The sequence below is a fragment of the Anomaloglossus baeobatrachus genome, chromosome 5 (assembly GCF_048569485.1).
Source record: "Anomaloglossus baeobatrachus isolate aAnoBae1 chromosome 5, aAnoBae1.hap1, whole genome shotgun sequence".
NCBI classification, from domain to species: domain Eukaryota; kingdom Metazoa; phylum Chordata; class Amphibia; order Anura; family Aromobatidae; genus Anomaloglossus; species Anomaloglossus baeobatrachus.
This window is the reverse complement of record NC_134357.1, coordinates 57,401,281-57,422,687: the sequence shown is the minus strand read 5'-3', so window position 1 is coordinate 57,422,687 and position 21,407 is coordinate 57,401,281. Positions and strand designations below refer to the sequence as shown.

Below are 21,407 nucleotides of genomic sequence, written 5' to 3'. Positions count from 1 at the left end.
TTTGGGACTGCCAGAGATAGCCAAGCTCTAGACAACAGACAATGAATGCTGTAGTAGTACATATATACTGAACATGGGCACCACTCAATTCTAATGGGGTGGAACCCCCAACAACTAACAGGTAAGCTCCTATCCTGTGGATAATGTATGACAACAAAGCAACCTTATATCAACATTGATATTGGCATAATTTTCTGAAAATCTCCAAATTAGCACGTTTACACCTTCTTATTATTTACCTTTTGCACAAATCATGACGTTCTGCGTTTCTTCTTTTTCCAAACCCTCTGGCTACAATCACAAAAATAGAGAAAATAGTTAATTTATATACAAACACATACAGTATATAGGAGTGAGAAAATTATTTAATTATTTAATTGCTTATATATTGTATCCTTTTCTACTTAGAACATGCTTATCTAAGTACAAACTGTGTCAGTGCTCTTAATCTCTACTTAGCACATGCTAGTCTAAGTGCACACACTGTGTTGGTGTTCTTGATTTCTACTTAGTACATGCTAGTCTAAGGGGTGCTTCACACACAGCGAGATCGCTACTGAGATCGCTGCTGAGTCACGTTTTTTGTGACCTCATTAGCGATCTCGCTGTGTGTGACACTGAGCAGCGATCTGGCCCCTATTGCGAGATCGCTGCTCGTTACACACAGCCCTGGTTCGTTTTCTTCAAAGGCGCTCTCCCACTGTGACACACAGATCGCTGTGTGTGACAGCGAGAGAGCGACAAATGAAGCGAGCAGGAGCCGGCAGCACAGGCAGTGTGAGAGCTGCGGAGGCTGGTAACTAAGGTAAACATCAGGTAACCAAGGTGGTTACCCGATATTTACCTTAGTTACCAGCCTCCGCAGCTCTCACGCTGCCTGTGCTGCCGGCTCCTGCTCCCTGCACACGCTAAGCGGTGTGCGCTGGTAACTAATGTAAACATCGGGTAACCATACCCGATGTTTACCTTAGTTACCAGTGTCCGCAGCTTCCAGGCGCCGGCTCCGTGCAAGCGCAGCGTCGCTTGCACGTCGCTGCTGGCTGGGGGCTGGTCACTGGTCGCTGGTGAGATCTGCCTGTTTGACAGCTCACCAGCGACCATGTAGCGATGCAGCAGCGATCCTGACCAGGTCAGATCGCTGGTCGGATCGCTGCTGCATCGCTAAAGTGTGAAGGTACCCTAAGTGCACACTGTGTCGGTGCCCTTGATCTCTACTTAGCACATGCTAGTCTAAGTGCACACTGTGTCGGTGCCCTTGATCTCTACTTAGCACATGCTAGTTTAAGTGCACACTGTTGGTGTTCTTGATTTCTACTTAGCATATGTACGTCTAAGTTCACACTGTGTTTGTGCTCTTGATTTCTACTTAGCACATGTTAGTCTTAACCTACAGAATATTGTACATTTTCCGACATACACTTTAATATTCCCGTTCACCAGAGTGTGCTCTTTCATTCTCCATCTGGCAGGTTTGTGTTTTTATACCATTACTTTTACTGTACAGAAAAGAGCAGCAGTTCCAGTAACTGCCAAGAAATGTATACAATGCAGTCTAGTTTTATACAATGGGCTCCTATGGTGGAATGATACCTTGGCATCTTCCCTGACTGCAGCCACTGTTGGGCATGTACCACCTTAGCGTCTAACCGTGGCCTTTTTCACATTTTTGACAAATTCTCCTATCTAGCATTTCCCTCTGCTGTGAAGAACTTGCAAACTAAAGGGATTGCAATACAATCACCTCTGAATGTACACCCCTGAATGTACATCTATTTACTGAATTGGTACCTTTCAATTATAAAGTATATAAAAACATAAAAAATGTCCACCTCTGGGGACATTTTTTTTAAGTAAATGCATACATTTGACTATAAATGTTTTCTTACAAAAATACATACATTTAAGTAATGGGTTAATAAATTGCCTCCAAAGATGGAATATTTAAATCTTTAAATATTTTTCAATATTTCAAATTTTTGCTAATATGAAGAAAGAAAGAAAGAAAGAAAGAAAAAAAAATTCTTTATCATAGTTTTAAAAAAAGTTTTAAAATAAATATAATGTTATGTTCACTTTTTTATTTTTTTAAGTAAGAGAGTTTTAGGTGATTGATTGCTATTATTTGCACATTGTTTTATTTTTTTCCTTATAGAAGTTTTATTATTTTGGTGAGTGGCTAGTAAAACACCAGTCTGCATATTATCCGAAAATTTTAAATAGTAAGTGAATTTCTTTCTGTGTCTATAAACTTCCTGTGATGACGAACTCACCTCCACTAAAATCGATTTAATAATGGTGTCTTTTCTGCCTTGTGCCGGGACCACAATCTCATTGCCACAAAGTCCTTCTCCGGGCAGAGTCTGTGCGCTTACTGAAAAGTTCACTGCACCTGAAATGAAGAGAACAAGTCAATGAGGTTATGAATCTATATTAATATTTTGGAGTGTTGGAGCCAAGCAGATCTTTGTGAGAAAGCCTATACAAACATATAAACATAACATATAAAAATTGCCTCTTCAGAAAGGAAGAGAACAGGAACTCTGTCACCACCTATCGATGTAGCAAACCCAATGGTCAATATTAACACTGTATCAATCCTTGCCACGTGACTAAGGGGTACTTTGCACGCTGCGACATCAGTAGCCGATGCTAGCGATGCCGAGCGCGATACTACCCGCCCCGTCACACATGCGATATCTTGTGATAGCTGCCGTAGCGAACATCATCGCTACGGCAGCTTCACAAGCACTCACCTGCCCTGCGATGTCGCTCTGGCCGGCGACCCGCCTCCTTCCTAAGGGGGCGAGTCGTGCGGCGGCACAGCGACGTCACACGGCAGGCGGCCAATAGAAGCGGAGGGGCGGAGATGAGCGGGACGTAAACATCCCGCTCACCTCCTTCCTTCCGCATTGCCGGTGGAGGCAGGTAAGGAGATGTTCCTCGCTCCTGCGGCTTCACACACAGTGATGTGTGCTGCTGCAGGAACGAGGAACAACATCGTATCTCCTATTGGTGCGACATTATGGAAATAGCTGACGCTACACAGATCACCGATTCACGACGCTTTTGCGATCATTTATCGGTGCATCTAGGCTTTACACATTGCGACGTCGTTACCGGCGCCGAATGTGCGTCACTTTCGATTTGACCCTGACAATATCGCAGGTGCGATGTCGCAGCGTCCAAAGTACCCTTTAGGATAACAAGCCAAAACAGAAACTCCATTTTTAGACACATTTTTCTGGGTGTTTGCCCCTTATCAGAACAAAGCAGGAGATCTGATATGGCAGGGAATCTTGGGTAACTAAGGAGGAACATTTCTCCTTGTGAAGAGTGCCTTGCCAGTGTAAGGAGACCTATTGGCCACGCAGTGCTGCTCAGGAAATTTGATCTCCAGTCATAGGCCTCTCAGCTAGCCAAATCAGATTTATTTGCTTTGCACTGATGAGGGGCAAACACCCCAAAACATGTGTCTGCAATTGGAGTGACTGGTTTGGCCTCTTATCCTAATGCGGGCTTTACACGGTACGATCTATCGTGCGATTTCACGATCGATCGTACCCACCCCCGTCATTTGTGCATCACGGGCAAATCGCTGCCAGTGTCGCACAAAGTCGTTAAAGCGCCGTCACACGCACTTACTTGCTGTGCGACCTCGCTGTGGGCGGTGAACATCCTCTTCCTGGAGTGAGAGGGACGTTCGGCCTCACAGCGACATCACACAGCAGCCGCCTAATAGAAGCGGAGGGGCAGAGATGAGCAAGATGTAAACATCCCGCCCACCTCCTTCCTTCCGCATTGCCGGCGGGAGCCGCTGGACGCAGGTAAGCTGTTGTTCATCGTTCCCGTGGTGTCACACGGAGCGACGTATGCTGCCACGGGAACGATGAACAACCGGTGCCATGTTAAATAAACAATATTTTAAAACCAAAGTGTTACACGAGACGACGTCATGAACAATGCCGGATGTGCGTCACGAAAACCGTGACCCCGACGATGCATCGCATGATTGCTCGTCTCATGTAAAGCCCGCATAAGTCATGTGGCAAGGCTCATTAATGCCGTTATAACCAGGCGATTTTCAGTGGGGTTTTTCTTGTTTGCTATCTTTTTTTCCTAAGAATCATAGCTTTTTTTTATTTTTCCGTCCACCTAGCCGTATGAGGGATTTTATGGGACGAGTTGTACTTTTGAATGATGCCATTCAATTTACCACATAGTGTACTGGAAAATGGGAAAAAAATGTATTTATTTTTTATTTATCATGCTAACTATAGGGTTAAACTGACCTATCAATATGATTCTCCAGATTCTCCAGATCAGATCCAGATTTAAAAAAAAAAACTTTTGTTGTAATTTTCCGAAACCCGTAACTTTTTAATTTTTCCGAATATGGGGCTATGTAAGGGCTTATGTTTTGGCTGATACCAATTTACTGTAGATACGATGTTGTGATTGCCTAAAATTGCATTTTACTGCAAGATTGCAGCAGCCAAAAATATGTAATTCTGAAGTTCTGTTTTTGTTTTCTTTGTGGGGGTTAACCGTTTGGATTAATTAGTTTTAGATTCTGACAGATTGGACTTTTACAAACACAGCAATTCCAAATATGTGTATTTTTTTAATTGTTTTTATTTAATTGTGACAAAAAAGGGGTGATTTGAACTTTTGTTGGGGGGGAGGTATTTTTTCAAGTTTTTTTCACTTTTTACTGTATTTAATAGTCCTCTTAGGGGACTTGAACCTGCAATCATCCAATCGCTTGTGCAAAACATAGCAGTGCATTAGCACTGCTAAGTATAGCTAAAATCAAAATCTCCTATGAACGCCAGTTAAATGTTGATGTTCACATGAGACTAGTATAATGACATGCACGGGGCTTATCAGCAGACCCCTGGCTGTCATGACAACCCATCGGTACCTCAAGATCACGTCGCAGGAGCACGGATGAGCAAGTAGAAGGACAGCCCCCTGCCGACACATGTTAAGTGCCACTTCCAGAGATTGACAACTTGTCACTGTTTTGTCATTTGTGACAGACAGTCCTGTGGTGTTCGGCTATAGAAGTTCCTCAACCTTTCAACTGTTTTCATCAGCATTTCCCTTTGTGTCCTTAAATTCTCTCATTCCCTTCTAGTCTGTGCTGGCGATAGGTCTAATTCCCTACAGATCCTGAGTGCAAGCAGTCGGCTTGCATTAATTTGGGGTAACTTTGTTGCGTGTTGCAATCCCTCTCCCTGAATCTTTTTGGATATAAATTGTTTGTTATTTTCCTTTGTTTATTATCCCTGTGTGTTGTTTATCTCTTAGTGTGGTTGACAAAGAGCTCATCCCATCCATTCCCTACCTAGGGTGCAGATCAGGGTCATCCTATCTAGGGCAGTGAGGGAAACCAGGGGCCAACGGTAGGCTTGGTCAGGGGTCACCATCTCCCCCTCCTTTAGACACAGGGTCTCCCTTTTAACATTCGCTGGGTACTTCCCCATACCTAGCATGACACAACGGCATTTAACACATTAATAGCCGGAGCTCTGCCTGTGGCTGTTAAAGGCACATCATCGCTGATTAAATTAGCCATCATCTGCTGGGAATAATGCTGGCCGGCATCAAAAGCAGTGACACGACATATGCCCTAACAAGGGCTTTAAGGATTGATATTGACTATTAGGATTGCTCCATCCAATAAGCGGTGCTAGGGTTCCTATCCTCTTTATATCTGACTAGGCTATTTGCATATTTAATTTTTCTCACATGAACTAAGCTGGCCCATGAGCTAATATTGATCCGGACAGTACACAGACTGAAAATATAATCGGAAACTTAAAAGCCTAACTGCATTATACAATGTAATTAACACATAAAGGAAATTTAATGCAAAGCAAATGTACATGCTGGTGCCAAAGTATAAAAAAGTATCACCTAGAGACGTTAGTGTCACCTCCCAGGTCACAGTCACTCTGCCATTCGCTTCAATGCAGAAATCATCTTTGTCGTTGAATAGTTTTTTAGCCGTGAACTCATTCGAATTTTCCAAATCAATGTTTATCTAGAAAAAAAAAGAAGAAGAAGGTAGTGCAGGTCTAGAAGAGGGATGAGGACACATTACGAGGCAGCATTGTCCTCTTACCCTTATGATTTGCTTCAAATAGTTAAAAACGGTGGCCTTCAAATTGAACGTCTCTCCCCGAATGGCTGAGTACGGTAAAGTGACGTCCAGGAAGAAAGGCTGGAAAGTTACAAATGACAATGGCTGCACGAGACCGAACCCGTCCTCCTCGGAGGTACAGAACATGCCGACTTTCCATGTGGTGATGGTGTCGGGCACGGTCAGCTTTAGATTCGAGTGTCCGATGGATCTACGGAGTAACAACAAGACTCAACAGGCTGCAGATTTCACATTTACAGCATCGGTCAAAGTACATCGCAGATTTTCCTTTGCAGCGTGTGGACGAGATTTACAGAAAAATGCTCATTCCCAATGTAGCCACTGTTAGGGGTACTTTGCACACTATGACATCACAAGCCGATGTAGCGATGCCGAGCGCGATAGTCCCCGCCCCCGTCACAGCTGCGATATCTTGTGATAGCTGCCATAGCGAACATTATCGGTACGGCAGCTTCACACACTTACCTGCCCTGCGACGTAGCTCTGGCCGGCGACCTGCCTCCTTCCTAAGGAGGCGGGTCGTGCGGCGTCACAGCGACATCACACGGCAGGCGGCCAATAGAAGCGGAGGGGCGGAGATGAGCGGGACGTAAACATCTTGCCCACCTCTTTCCTTCCGTATTGCAGACGGGACGCAGGTAAGGAGATGTTCCTCGCTCCTGCTGCTTCATACACAGCGATGTGTGCTGCCGCAGGAATGAGGAACAACATCGTAATTGTCGCTGCAGCGAAATAATGGAAATGACTGACACTACACCGATCATGCGATACCGACGCTTTTGCGCTCGGTAATCGTAGTAAAAACGATTTACACACTCCGATGTCGAGAGCGACGCTGGAAGTGCGTCACTTTCGACTTGACCCCACCGACATCGCACCTTTGATGTCGTAGTGTGCAAAGGGCCCCTTAGGCTGTGTGCACACGTTGTATTTTTTTACGCTTTTTTTTTTTACTAAAGATTTGTCACAAAACTTGAAGGGTTTCCTGATCACAGTTAAGTGAATGAGAATCCTAAAGGCTCCTAGTCACGTTGAGTATTTTTTCCTTGAAGATGTAAATCTGCAGAACGTCAATTCTTTCAGTGTTTTTGCTGCAGATTTCACTCATAGTAATGAATGGGGAAAATCTGCACCAAAAACGCACATTTTTGTCTTTATATTTTTCTTGCCAAGATATGCAGAAATGGTGCAGAAATTTCTGCACCAAATACTTAAAGGGGTTGTCCACTACTACCTTCTCATTAGCCTTGTTTGCCCCCGTAAAAATAAATAAGCCTATCCTCACCTCCTGTGCTGGCGTGGTTCCAGCAATGTCTGAAGCCGCGTTCCCAGGGCCCATGTGACATGGTTATGGTTCTGACACGCAACCAATCAGTGCCGGTGTAGCGATGGCCAACAGATCTCCGCAGTGCACAGTACGACTTCAAAACTCAAGATGAGGTCACAGAAACAAAGGTTTGCTTTATTTACAGGCAAGCCACAACAACGGTAAAAGCAGTCAGGGGAATACTGCTAAGGGAATAATACGTTTTACAAGTTTCGGCTACTAGCTGTGGCCGGCTAACCATACGTTTTCCCAACTATCACAGATGCAAGATTATAATATCACAACAAACAAAAACAATACAATTGCTACGCTACAGTACAAACTAACTGGCTTCTGCTAACAGGGTCGTGCGGATACTGCGCTCTAGCTGATGATGCCTACAGTAAACCCTGTAGAGTGCGCACCCAGTACTGACTCACAGTATCGCTGAAGGGAAATCAGTCCAGCTGCTAGGGTTTCTTTCCCGGTGTCAGGCTTGGCGCGCAACCTACAAACAGGGCAAGGTTCTGCTCCTCTGTTGCGGATCTGTTCTCCCTTCCTGGCTCCTAAGTTGGACTTCGCTGACCTTGGGGGTTTCTTTCACTTGACTCGGCTTTACACCACTGCCCTCAGGGTCACTCATGGTCCGGCTATGGTAAGTCTCTCGTACCAGTCCCGTAATTCCTCTGACACCGCAGTTCTCCAAGCTTTACCACAGGATGGCTCGTCTCCTCTTCATGTCCTGCGACCCCCTTCACCCACCTGTCTCCAGCCACGACCCACTCTCATTACTCCCCTCCTTTTCCCGCTCTTTTAGAAGGCTTATCCAAGAGTCCAGCTACATAGGGGAGAAAACAAACAGCGCCGGCTAATCCGGCCAGTCCAAGAGAACTGAAACGGGAACTGACTCTTAAAGGCGATGCGTATGACTCGCCCACCCCAGGGCTATGGGACACCCGGTGCCGGGCCGGACTAGTCCGGTGGTAGTCAGTGGTGGCTGGGCCCGGCTCCGTGGCCCTGGTGGGTGTCAGTTGAATATGTGGCTGATATTAAAGTCTTTGTGTTCGTGACGCCACCTGTGGTATGCGGCTATTAAGCCGCCGCTGCTGTGCAAGGCCTCCGGGGTGATGTTATGGCAGCAATGTTGGTACTGCTCCCCACAGGTGGAGCGGAGCCCCGGGGACACTGTTGGTGCTCGTGAAAGTCTATGGTGTTGTGTGGCTAACACGGTGCAAGGCCGACAGGCGGGGAAAGAACCAGGCACAAACAACAGTCTCTTTACCTTTTCCTCTTTTACTCTGGGAACAGTCCAGTCCTGGGAGACCGTTACAGGTGGTGATGGGAATCCGGTCGGCCTGGAAGTACTTGGGGTGATCTTTCTGGCCAGCTGAGTATGAGGCCTACTCCTGTGCTTTGCTTTGTTCTGATAGGACCCTGCTTCTCTGAATCCAGCAAGGGCCCTCTTTGCTGCTGGGACCGATGGTACGTCCCTTCCCTCTGTAGGTGGCTGCGCAGGCCCTCTCTCTGGTGCTTCTCTGCTGGAGCCCACACCGGGCCCTGCTGCTGCAGCTGTACCTTTGGGATGTTTATGGGCCAGGGGCTTGCAGCTCTCCTGCCCTTCGGATTCGGCTACCAGGGGCGGATTTTATACCCTGGTGGCCACAGACTCCGATGTCCGAGTCTCTCTCTGCTGCCTCTCAGCTACTCCTGCTTCTCTGGGCCAAGCTGCTCCAGCTCTAGGCCCCAGATCCACAAGACAGCTCACTCTGCGTCTGTTCACTTCTACTGCTCCCTCCAGACTGAACCTACTTCCTCTCTCAGACCAGGCTTAAGGGGATCCTCCCTGGAATCCCAGGTTCAGAGCTCCCCCTGCTGGCCGGAGGGAGAATTGCGTTGGGTGTTAAACTTGCTGGCCAATGGATCTCCCAATTACCTCCAGGCTCAGCATTAACCCTTTGGAAGGGCAATGCTGTTGTGGCGACCAGGTCCTGGGGCGCCACACTCCCCCTTAGTTAAATTCAGTACTCCCGGACTGTGGAAACAAACATAACATGTTACAACATTTCATCCCCTGACATGGCAATTCCACCCGCCCCACTTTAATGGTTACTTCTTTGTACCCAATTTGAGGTAAGGGCTGACCATTACTGGCCACAATTGTTAAATCATCATCTGGGCCATGGTCAATGTCTGAATCAGCCCAATATCTTTTGTACAGTTTGTGGGGGATGGTTGTTACCTGGGACCCCGTATCCAGGAGGGCATTCAAGGGGATCCCATCCAGCACAATGGGAAGGACCGGTCGTCCTCCCACATACTTGCTACGGCTGGGGTTTGAGCCGGGCTTCCTTACACCTGGGGGTTGGCTCCTGGCCCCAGGCTCAGCCCATTTAAAGGACAGCGTCGTGCAATGTGGCCCGCCTGGCTGCAGCGGCGGCAGATCGGTTGTCCTGTTGAATCATACCGGTCTGTGTCTCTGCCTCGGGTCGGCGGAATCCTCCTCTGTTGCATCCATGGGACGTCATCTGGGCTGGAGGCCAACTCGATTTTTGCAGGCGAGGGGGTCATTTGTAGAGACTGCACGGTCTTGGCAAGGGCAGCTACAGTCTTGGTCAGCTCCTGGACCTGCTGTCTGAGCTCTGCAGTGGGATCTTTATCCAGGGACTGCGCTTCAGCCCCTGCAGTGGCTCGTGTTGCAGGCACCACCCCGGGGTACGTGATAGCAAGAGGCCGGAGGGGTACTGGGTCATTCGGTGTAGATTCTCTCAGTACCCTGATGGCCTGGTCCTTAAACTTTGCAAAGTCCAGAGCAGGGTTCTGCAGGACCAGGATACGCAGCTGGGTCCTGTGGGCATCTGACAGGAGCCCCTCTATGAACTGCTCAGTTAGGAGTTTGTCTTCTTCACGTACACTCTCTGGGTCCACCTGCTTAACTGCTTTCAGGGCCTCTTGCAGGTTTAAGGCATAGTCCCTTAGGCTGTCTGTGGCCCGCTGCTTGCACCCAAAGAATCTCATCTTTATCTCTGCTGCGGTGCGGGTGTCAAAAGTACTCTTTAGCTTGGCCAGTATCTGGGCTGCTGTCCCTTTATCTGTATCAGGCCAGGACTTCGCTTCACGCTGGGCTGCGCCGGCTAGCTGTCCCATTACTATGCCCACCTTCTGGCTCTCAGTCAGCGGATACACCCGGAATAAGCTGTGCAGGCTTTCTCTGAAGTCACTCAAGGTATGGGACTCCCCGGAGTACTGCGGCAGCCATTCTGCTCCCGGTATGTACGGCATGGTGATCGGCATTACCGGCGCTACAGTGGGGGCTGGGGCGACGGCGAATGGGACTGCTTCGGCCGGTGCTGCGGCGCCTTGGGCGATGGCAGCCACCTGCTCTCCCTCTGAGTCGGACATCTTCCTCCCCCTTAGTGAACCTTACCAGGCTCCGTTCACTTTTCAAATTTTCTTCTGGGTCGCGCGGGGTTAACAGCGCTCTGCTCTGATGGCGCGCTCCCTTCGCGCTCTTTGTCAGGCACGCCCCCCTTCTTCCTGCGCTCGGCGCGGCTAATGGCGGCAGCAATTTACAACCAGTACACAGTCTTTTAAGCACAATTCCTGCAGGCGCACAGTACCCGGTGGAACCGGGCACGAAATCCTGTTCGTGACGCCAAAAGTTGACTCGCCCACCCCAGGGCTATGGGACACCCGGTGCCGGGCCGGACTAGTCCGGTGGTAGTCAGTGGTGGCTGGGCCCGGCTCCGTGGCCCTGGTGGGTGTCAGTTGAATATGTGGCTGATATTAAAGTCTTTGTGTTCGTGACGCCACCTGTGGTATGCGGCTATTAAGCCGCCGCTGCTGTGCAAGGCCTCCGGGGTGATGTTATGGCAGCAATGTTGGTACTGCTCCCCACAGGTGGAGCGGAGCCCCGGGGACACTGTTGGTGCTCGTGAAAGTCTATGGTGTTGTGTGGCTAACACGGTGCAAGGCCGACAGGCGGGGAAAGAACCAGGCACAAACAACAGTCTCTTTACCTTTTCCTCTTTTACTCTGCGAACAGTCCAGTCCTGGGAGACCGTTACAGGTGGTGATGGGAATTCGGTCGGCCTGGAAGTACTTGGGGTGATCTTTCTGGCCAGCTGAGTATGAGGCCTACTCCTGTGCTTTGCTTTGTTCTGATAGGACCCTGCTTCTCTGAATCCAGCAAGGGCCCTCTTTGCTGCTGGGACCGATGGTACGTCCCTTCCCTCTGTAGGTGGCTGCGCAGGCCCTCTCTCTGGTGCTTCTCTGCTGGAGCCCACACCGGGCCCTGCTGCTGCAGCTGTACCTTTGGGATGTTTATGGGCCAGGGGCTTGCAGCTCTCCTGCCCTTCGGATTCGGCTACCAGGGGCGGATTTTATACCCTGGTGGCCACAGACTCCGATGTCCGAGTCTCTCTCTGCTGCCTCTCAGCTACTCCTGCTTCTCTGGGCCAAGCTGCTCCAGCTCTAGGCCCCAGATCCACAAGACAGCTCACTCTGCGTCTGTTCACTTCTACTGCTCCCTCCAGACTGAACCTACTTCCTCTCTCAGACCAGGCTTAAGGGGATCCTCCCTGGAATCCCAGGTTCAGAGCTCCCCCTGCTGGCCGGAGGGAGAATTGCGTTGGGTGTTAAACTTGCTGGCCAATGGATCTCCCAATTACCTCCAGGCTCAGCATTAACCCTTTGGAAGGGCAATGCTGTTGTGGCGACCAGGTCCTGGGGCGCCACACGTACCTCTTGTAGGGATACGCCCTACACCGGCTTCCTTCACCCCGCCTTTGTACATTTGAACGGGATGTGAGTGCTGAGCTGACTTCCTGCTTAACCATTAACCTCTTGAATGTTTGCACATACACTTCTGATTTTTCACCAAGATAATCCAGGAATATCTGCTGCATATACGGCCCATAGGAACATACACTGACTGAGAATACCAAAGGGAGCTTTACACGCAGCGATATCGCTAGCGATATCGCTGGTGAAAGCACCCGCCCCCGTCGTTTGTGCGTCACGGGCAAATCGCTGACCGTGGTGCACAATACCGTTAGGAGCCGTCACACAGACTTACCTGCCTAGCGACGTCATTGGGGCTGGCAAACCGCCTCCTTTCTAAGGGGGCGGTTCGTGCGGCGTCACAGCGGCGTCACTAAGCGGCCGTCCAATAGAAGCGGAGGGGCGGAGATGAGTGGCCGTAACATCCCGCCCACCTCCTTCCTTCCTCATTGCTGGCGGCCGCAGGTAAGCTGTAGTTCGTCGTTCCCGAGGTGTCACACGTAGCGATGTGTGCTGCCTCGGAAACGAGGAACAACCTGCGTCCTCAACAATCAACGATTCTTAGACAATGAACGACGTGTCAACGATGGACGATTTGGTGAGTATTTTCAATCGTTAACGGTCGCTTGTACGTGTCACACGCAACGACGTCGCTAATGATACCGGATGTGCGTCACGGAATCGCTGCGTGTACGGGGCCTTTAGGTTCTGCAGCTTCAGAAAAAAAACATGCAATTTCCTGAGGATCTGAGCAGCTGCAATTAGGCATTATATATTCATTTATGATAATAATCTCTCCATATGAAATAAAAAGACACTCTATTCGATTTAATAATAGCATATACTGTATAATAAAATCTGGTTATACAGCTAATTTTGCCACATTCAGTGCAACACAGAGAATAAAGAAGGCAAACTTCTTTAATAAAACCCAATTGCAAAAATGTCCTCGTAGGTGGACCCACTCTTTAAGGCTACATAGCAGAATATCCTGCATTGCTACATAAAGATTGCTGTGTTACGTTGTGACATTGCCAATTGGGCTGTTTTGTGACTCCATAAAGACAATGTGTGGACCTGATGGATTTTTCACGGCAGATGGCACACAACTTGGTTCTCATAGACTTCTATGTAAGGCTGCTTTCACACTTCCGTCTTTTTCCATCAGTCACAATCCATTTTGTGACTGATGCGTTGGAGATTGTTGTACAACTGATGTGACGGATCCATTAAAAAAACAGATCCGTTGTAGCAGTTTGTACCTCGCAAAGAGAATCCAGCTGTGGCCGCGAGTAACCTGAGTGACGTCACCGCTGAAAGTGCGACTCACTTCAGTTGCTCTGTGGAGCTCACAGCGAGCGGTGGTGTTCTACTGCCGCTCCTGTCAGCTTCCGATGTAGCAGAGCTGAAAGCATCATGGGACCTCGTGTGGATTACGTCGCATCTGGAGGGGTATTTGGGTATTAATAAAGTGGTGAAAGAGGGTGTTTGTTTTGTCTTTTATTTCAAATAAAGGATTTTTCGGTGTTTGTGTTTATTTCCTTTACTACAGTTTAGTGATGGGGGGTGTGTCATAGACACCTGCCATCACTAAGCTAGGACTTAGTGGCAGCTATGGGCTGCCATTAACTCCTTATTACCCCGATTGCCACCGCATCAAGGCAATTCGAGATGAGCTGGGTAGAGTCCCAGGACTGTCGCATCTAATAGATGCAGCATTTCCGGGTGGCTGCTGGCTGATATATTTAGGCTGGGGGGTTCCCCATAACGTGGGACTCTCCATCCTGAGAATACCAGCCCTCAGCTGTGTGGCTTTACCTTGGCTGGTATCAAAACTGGGGGGACGCCTTTTTTTAAATTATTTATTTATTTTACTGCAAGATGTAGACCCGCCCACCGGCGGCTGTGATTGGTTGCAGTGAGACAGGCGGTCACTCAGCATGGGGGCTCGTCTGACTGCAACCAATCATAGGCGCCGGTGGGCGGGGGAAGCAGTGAATACGAGATGGAATAATGAGGAGCCGGCATTTTCAAAAGCAGGTGAAGTCGCCGGAGCAGTTTGACAGCTGTGCAGCGCTGCGCCGGTGATCGATAAGTATGAGAGAGGGGGAAAGAGGGAGAGACCGACCAACAGAGGGAGAGACCGACAGAGAGAGAGAGAGACACAGAGAGAGAGCGACAATGACAGGACCTTGACCGACCGACAGAGAGAGAGAAAGACCAACACTGACAGAGAGAGAGAGAGAAATTTTGTAGCTAGAAAGGAATTTACACATCTGAGCATGCTCTGTTGCTAAAAGACGGAACAGTAGCCGCAATCCGCCATTTGACAGATTGGACGGAATTCAGACGTCCATAGGCTTCCATTATAACCAACGACGGACGCCAACGGAATCCTGTGCACTGCGTTTTTTCAACGTTACAAGAAATGTTACATTCTGCGTTGCTTCCGCCTGGCGGTCAGTCATTCCTTGACTGATCAGTTGCAAAGAGGATGCAACGCAGGGCCATCATTCGCAATCTGTCGTTAATACAAGTCTATGGGAAAAAACTGAATCTTGCTAATTATTTTGCAGGATTCAGTTGTTTCTCTAAGCGATTGATTCTCGCATCCACCAGTATTTTATAGCCAAATTGCAGCATACACAATCCCCAGAAATGTTTTAGGTGGCGCAATCAGCCATAGCCAAAATGTTACTTTGGCTGCATGTACTTCATGTACTAAATACTTACTCGATCTCAACCAAGTCCCACAGCCAGGTTTCAGGGAACAACTTCCTCACAGTTTCTATAACGCCATCTTCATCTTCAGCAAGCATTGCCGAAGCACGACTAAAGTGTATTGGATCGGCTAGCTGTCTCTCCATGTAAGCGACCCTCGGAACTGCTGAATACACAATGATTGACGCGTTAGTCAATTAAGTCATTAATCTGCATCACACCGGTACATAACCTTATTACTATAACAAAACAAAAACTTTGCCAGGAGACTATAAAAAAAATCTATATACAATGTGACAAAAAAATAAATCACCAAAGCCATTAGTGTATAAGACCGGTTTAAGATGTCCAGAATACCCTAAAGAGGAGTTATTTGGCTTTGAACTCACATGTCACGCAAATGTATTAGCAAATCTTTCATCAGTATTTTGCTACCCCAGCTGAGATCAGCATGATGTAGGGGCAGAAACCCTAATTCCAACTATGTGTCACTTACTAGGCTACTTGCTCCACTTTTATCTACTGCAGATCTACCAGCTCTGTATAACCCTGCCCACACCACAGATTGACAGCTTTCTGTGTACACTGTACATAGGCAAAAAGCTACCAATCAGTGGGCAGCACGGTGGCTCAGTGGTTAGCACTGCAGTCTTGCAGCGCTGGGGTCCTGGGTTCAAATCCCACCAAGGACACCATCTGCAAGGAGTTTGTATGTTCTCCCTGTGTTTGCGTGGGTTTCCTGCAGGTATCCCAGTTTCCTCCCACACTCCAAAGACATACAGATAGGGACTCTAGATTGTGAGCCCCAATGGGGACAGTATTGCCAATGTATGTAAAGTGCTGTGGAATTAATAGCGCTATATAAATGAATAAAATTATTATTAATTAATTATATAGAAAGATCGTGACTATGGAGGACAAAATGGCAGCAGGTTTACTAGTCCTCTAGTGATAATATCCAGCTAATAAAACTGTGATTTTATCACAACTACAGCTGGCCGCTCAGTAAGTAAAATATCACTGGAATCAGGATCTCTGTAGGTGGCAAAAACCTGGTGACTGATTCCTTTTAAAAGAATTTTCTAGGACGTTGATGCTGATCTGTACTTAAAGGAGTTGTCCGACATTAGCTGAACAAAAATTTTTGAGTTTATCTGTGCTGTATTGTCATATAAATCACACCTACATTGTTATTTTTTGTTTTCTAACTTTTGTTCCTCTTGAATTATCCCTTTATTCTCTGCAGCTCTTGTTTACATTCAGATCCAGCAAACATGACCACTTCCTGTGCTGAACCTCAGTCAGAGCTGTCACCACCCACCCCAGTGTCCAACCCCGCCCCCTGCCCGCCCCCTGCACACACATTCCCTGTCAGTATTCTTCCCCAGCACCTGACCTGGTATCACTACAGCATTGCAAATAACAGCCCCACATTGGGCTCTGCACCGCACACCACATCGGGCTCTGCACCGCACACGCACACATATGGCTCTGCACCGCACACGTATGCTCTGCACCGCACACATATGGCTCTGTACCGCACACATATGGCTCTGCACCGCACACGCACACGTATGCTCTGCACCGCACACATATGGCTCTGTACTGCACACATATGGCTCTGCACCGCACACGCACACATATGGCTCTGCACCGCACACATATGGCTCTGGACACGCACACATATGGCTCTGCACACGCACACATATGGCTCTGCACACACACACATATGGCTCTGCACACGCACACATGTGGCTCTGCACACGCACACATATGGCTCTGCACACACACACATATGGCTCTGCACACGCACACATGGCTCTGCACACGCACACATATGACTCTGCACACATATGGCTCTGCACACATATGGCTCTGCACACGCACACATATGGCTCTGCACACGCACACATATGGCTCTGAACACGCACACATATGGCTCTGCACACGCACACATGGCTCTGCACACGCACACATATGGCTCTGCACACGCACACATATGGCTTTGCGCATCCCCCCCATAGGGAACACATGTAGGGAGTACATACTCACCCGTCCTCGGTCCCCACCTCTCCTGCACGTTCGCCAGCTGTCTGTGCTCTGGACATATCAGCACAGTAGTGACGTCACCGCTGTGCTGAAGAGAGCACAGACAGCGGGAGGGACAGTGATGAGAAGCAGCACTGCGCTGCTTCTCATCAGCACTTTCAAATGTACCGGCATCTGTGATCTGTGATCTGTGATCTGTGATGCCGGTACATTTTAATGTGCGATCCTGGGCAGGGGGCCCGCTGCTGGCGCTGACACCGCTGCAGCCGCCGCCAGGCCCCTCCCCCAGGTCACGGACCCCACAGCAGTGCAGGGGGAGGTTACTGGAGAGTAAAAGAGGTGCGGGGGAATGTGTGGGCGGGTGCAGGGAAGGGGGCGGGGACTCCTCGTACTGTACAGCCCAGCAGGGAGGCGACATGCTGTTCCACATTTGCATGTCAACATGGCCCTGCCCATGTTGACATGAAATGACCGGAAGCAGCAAAATCGCGGCAGGAGCGTTCACATGACCGCTCTGAGCCGGGGGAGAGGGGCTGACAGCAGGGCAGGTAAGTGGTCTCTATCTACTTACCTGCCCCAATGTAGCCCAATAGGAAAATAAAAAAAAAAAAGTCAAAGAAGCCGGATAACCCCTTTAACAATATCAGATCAGAGGTGATTTGCTTCCTTCTAGTGGCACCACTCCATAGTTTGTGTAGTGTCCTTCAATGGTACTTCAAGCAGAGGTCACCACAGAATGTAAAGGGCCATTGCTGGCACACCATGGTACTCTAAATCAGCTGATCAAGGAATTGTGCTGGGGGAGTGGGGTCAGATATTTTTTAGCAATATGTTTTCAATCTTAATGTCTATAGCTCCCAACCGTCCTGGATTCAGCAAGACGGTCCCGATTCGTGGGCTCAGTCCAACCAGTCAGAGCTTTTGTCCCTACGTCCTCTCACCTCTCACAGCTCTTACTTCTCAGGGGGTGCAAATGCATAAACTAAATTAACAGTTCTACTCTCCTTTGTTCTCCCCAGGACTCAAACTCAAAATCTTCCCGGGCTGTTCCTATAGAGGAGCTTTACCAATGAGCCACTGCTCACACAGAGAGAGATAGGAGAATTTGGTAATCTTGAGCTGTATTGCAGGCAAGAAATCCAAAAGCAGATTATACAGGGGTATAGAGATACAGCTGTAGAATGCAGTGTCTGCATACAAATTTCATAATCCCAAAACATACAATGCCTGGCTGTGGAGTCTAACCATAAAGGTAATGTGGCAGTAAGTCAATAGAGGGTATAAAAAAATGTAATGCAGATTCTTATTGTATTATACCTTTTGCATCGTTTAATCTCATTGCTTGCATTGTATTTACTCTGTAAGTCTTATTATTATTTTTGTTTACCCTCTATTGATTTACTGGCACATTACCTTTAAGGTAAGGCTCTACAGCCAGATATTGTGTGTTTTTTTATTATATTTATTTGCGGGCACTGCTTTGTTTATATACTTATTGTGCATTCTATTATCAGTGCCCTGATACTTCCTCAGGGATAAGTACAGATTATTATACTATATTCATCCCCCTATTTCATCCATTCTTTTTCTCTTGTCATGTTTTGAATCTTTGTTTTTGTCAGCCTTATATGTTTTGTATCAATAAAAGCCATGTTTATGTATAAATAGCTGGTTGTGCACATTTTTTACTATGCAGCTTTTTTCCTCCCATGTTACAATTAATTATTTTGCATAGTTTTTGTTAGCACCTCTACATTTCATTAGATTTATTATCCTGTGGTGTCCACTACTTCTTCCTTACCAAAGTGTTACTACGAGGGCACATTATAAGGCAATAGGCAAAATTGTGAAAGAGGACACAGTATTGCAAGGAGCAGTGTGTGTGGGGGATATTATAGAGAGGGGCAGTGTGTGTGTGTGTGGAAATATTATACAAAGGGGCAGTGTGGGGGATATTATACAGAGAGACAGTGTGTGTGTTGGGATATTATACAGAGGGGCAGTGAGTGTGGGGGGTTATTATACAGAGGGGCAGTGTGTGTGTGCAGATATTATACAGAGAGACAGTGTGTGTCGGGATACTATACAGAGGGGCAGTGTGTGTGTGGGGATATTATACAGAGGGGTAGTATGTGAGTGGGGATATCATACAGAAAGGCAGTATGTGAGAAGAAGATCAGCTCACCCAGTTCAATGAGGACTCCAATGAGGGACAGGTGCACGGAAGGAAAGCCTGCCAGGCTAGGAACTCCAAGGCAAAAAAGAATCCAGCATCCACGTCCAAAATAAGTAAAACTGAATTTTATTTGAATTCCATTAAAACAGTGGGGTCACATCCAAGACATAAAAAATCCCCATGAGGATGGTAAGATACAGATGGTACGCATTTCAAGCAACTCACTCTTAGTCTCCAAGATTGAGATTAAGAGCGAGTTGCTCAAAACGCGTACCATCTGTATCTTACCATCCTCATGGGGATTTTTTATGTCTTGGATGTGACCCCACTGTTTTAATGGAATTCAAATAAAATTCAGTTTTACTTATTTTGGACGTGGATGCTGGATTCTTTTTTGCCTTAGAAAGGCAGTATGTGTATGTGGGGATATTATACAGAGGGGCAGTGTGTGTGTGGGGATATTATACAGAGGGGCAGTGTGTGTGGGGATATTATACAGAAGGGCAGTGAATGTGGGGGATTTTATATAGAAGGGCAGTGTGTGTAGGGAGATATTATACAGAGGGGCACTATTTTGGGGGGATATTATACAGAGGGGCAGTGTGGAAGAAATATTATTGGGGAGGTGGTGTAGAGGGTGTATTATGGAGTGGGGCAGTATGTGTGGGGAATATTATACAGAAGGGCAGTGTGATCAGTGTGATTGGGCGGCATGGTGGCTCAGTTGTTAGCACTGCATTCTTGCAGCACTGGGGTCCTGGGTTCTAATCCCACCAAGGACACTATCTGCAAGGAGTTTGTATGTTCTCTCCATGTTTGTGTGGGTTTCCTCCGGGTACTCCGGATTCCTCCCACACTCCAAAGACATACAGATAGGAACTCTAGATTGTGAGCCCCAATGGGGACAGTATTGCCAATGTATGTAAAGCGCTGTGGAATTAATAGCGCTATATAAATGAATAAAATTATTATTAGGGGGATATTATACAGAGGGGACTGTTTTGGGGGGATATTATACAGAGGGGAAGTGTGGAAGAAATATTATTGAGGAGGTGGTGTAGAGGGTGTATTATGGAGTGGGGTAGTGTAGGGGGTGTATTATTATTACTTTTCTCAGGAAAATACTTCATTTTTTGGACAAGTTCAAGGGTGTGACTGTGTGTGTACATAACTATAATATATATATATATATATATATATATATATATATTAACCATGACATACAAAGCCATCCACAACCTGTCTCCACCTTACATCTGTGACCTAGTCTCCAGTACCTACCTGCACGCAACCCAACCTCAGATCCTCACAAGATCTCCTTCTTTACTCCTCTTTTATCCCCTCAACCCATAATCGCGTACAAGATTTCTCCCGTGCCTCCCCCATACTCTGGAACGCTCTACCTTAGCATATCAGACTCTCCCCTACCGTGGAAAGCTTCAAGAGGAACCTGAAGACCCATCTCTTCCAACAAGCCTATAACCTACAATAACCCTCAGTCCAGTACACCACTGCGCAACCATCTCTGTCCTCACCTATTGTACCATCACCCATTCCCTGTAGACTGTGAGCCCTCGCGGGCAGGGTCCTCTCTCCTCCTGTACCAGTCTGTTTTGTATTGTTAATGATTGCTGTACGCGTACCCTCTTTCACTTGTAAAGCGCCAAGGAATAAATGGCGCTATAATATATATATGTGGCGCCCCTGAGGCTTCCGTCGCCACAGAGACATTGCACCTCAGCCAGAGGTGTGATGTCCCATCCTAGGTAAGGACAAGGGTAAATACCGGTTCACAGGCAAATTCACACTACACCTATTGTTAGGCATATTTTGGGACCGGAGATAGTGGCAGCTACCCCCATGATTCTGACTCAGGGGGCCATAAGACCCATCTCTTCTCCCATTGGGTGGGGCCTAGCAACAGGAAAGTGGGAGGAGCCAGCTAGAAAGTGTGAGTAGAAGCAGGAACTGGGAAGTTCAGTTGAAGTTGGCGTTAGGAGCTGAAGTGAGTGGAGAGGGAGGTAGTTACCTCAGGAGAAAGTGACAGAGAGAAGTTCCCGGTGGAGATCCTGGGGCCCAGCTAGGCCCAGGTGATGCCACAAACAGAGAAGAAAGGATCCCAGGGCCACGGAAGGGCATATTTGCTCATGGTCTGCTCCACAGGAAGATCGGGTGGAAGGATCGGGCTGCATCCAGGGACGGTCCCTAGA

The 21,407-nt window shown here is 47.8% G+C and overlaps 1 protein-coding gene across 3 annotated transcripts in view; it reads right to left on the bottom strand.

Moving 5' to 3' along the window:
• A2M (alpha-2-macroglobulin) overlaps positions 1 to 21,407 on the bottom strand; it is a 124,722-nt gene that overhangs the window by 45,906 nt on the left and 57,409 nt on the right. For 2 of the 3 annotated variants that reach the window (XM_075348520.1, XM_075348522.1), the window contains exons 18-22: positions 14,985 to 15,138; positions 6,128 to 6,356; positions 5,920 to 6,046; positions 2,271 to 2,389; positions 240 to 291 (exon numbers count right to left, since the gene is read on the bottom strand). In XM_075348520.1, coding sequence (XP_075204635.1) covers positions 240 to 291; positions 2,271 to 2,389; positions 5,920 to 6,046; positions 6,128 to 6,356; positions 14,985 to 15,138 — 681 coding nt within the window. The remainder of the gene's footprint in view (positions 1 to 239; positions 292 to 2,270; positions 2,390 to 5,919; positions 6,047 to 6,127; positions 6,357 to 14,984; positions 15,139 to 21,407) is intronic. The other variant, XM_075348521.1, reaches the window with a different exon arrangement.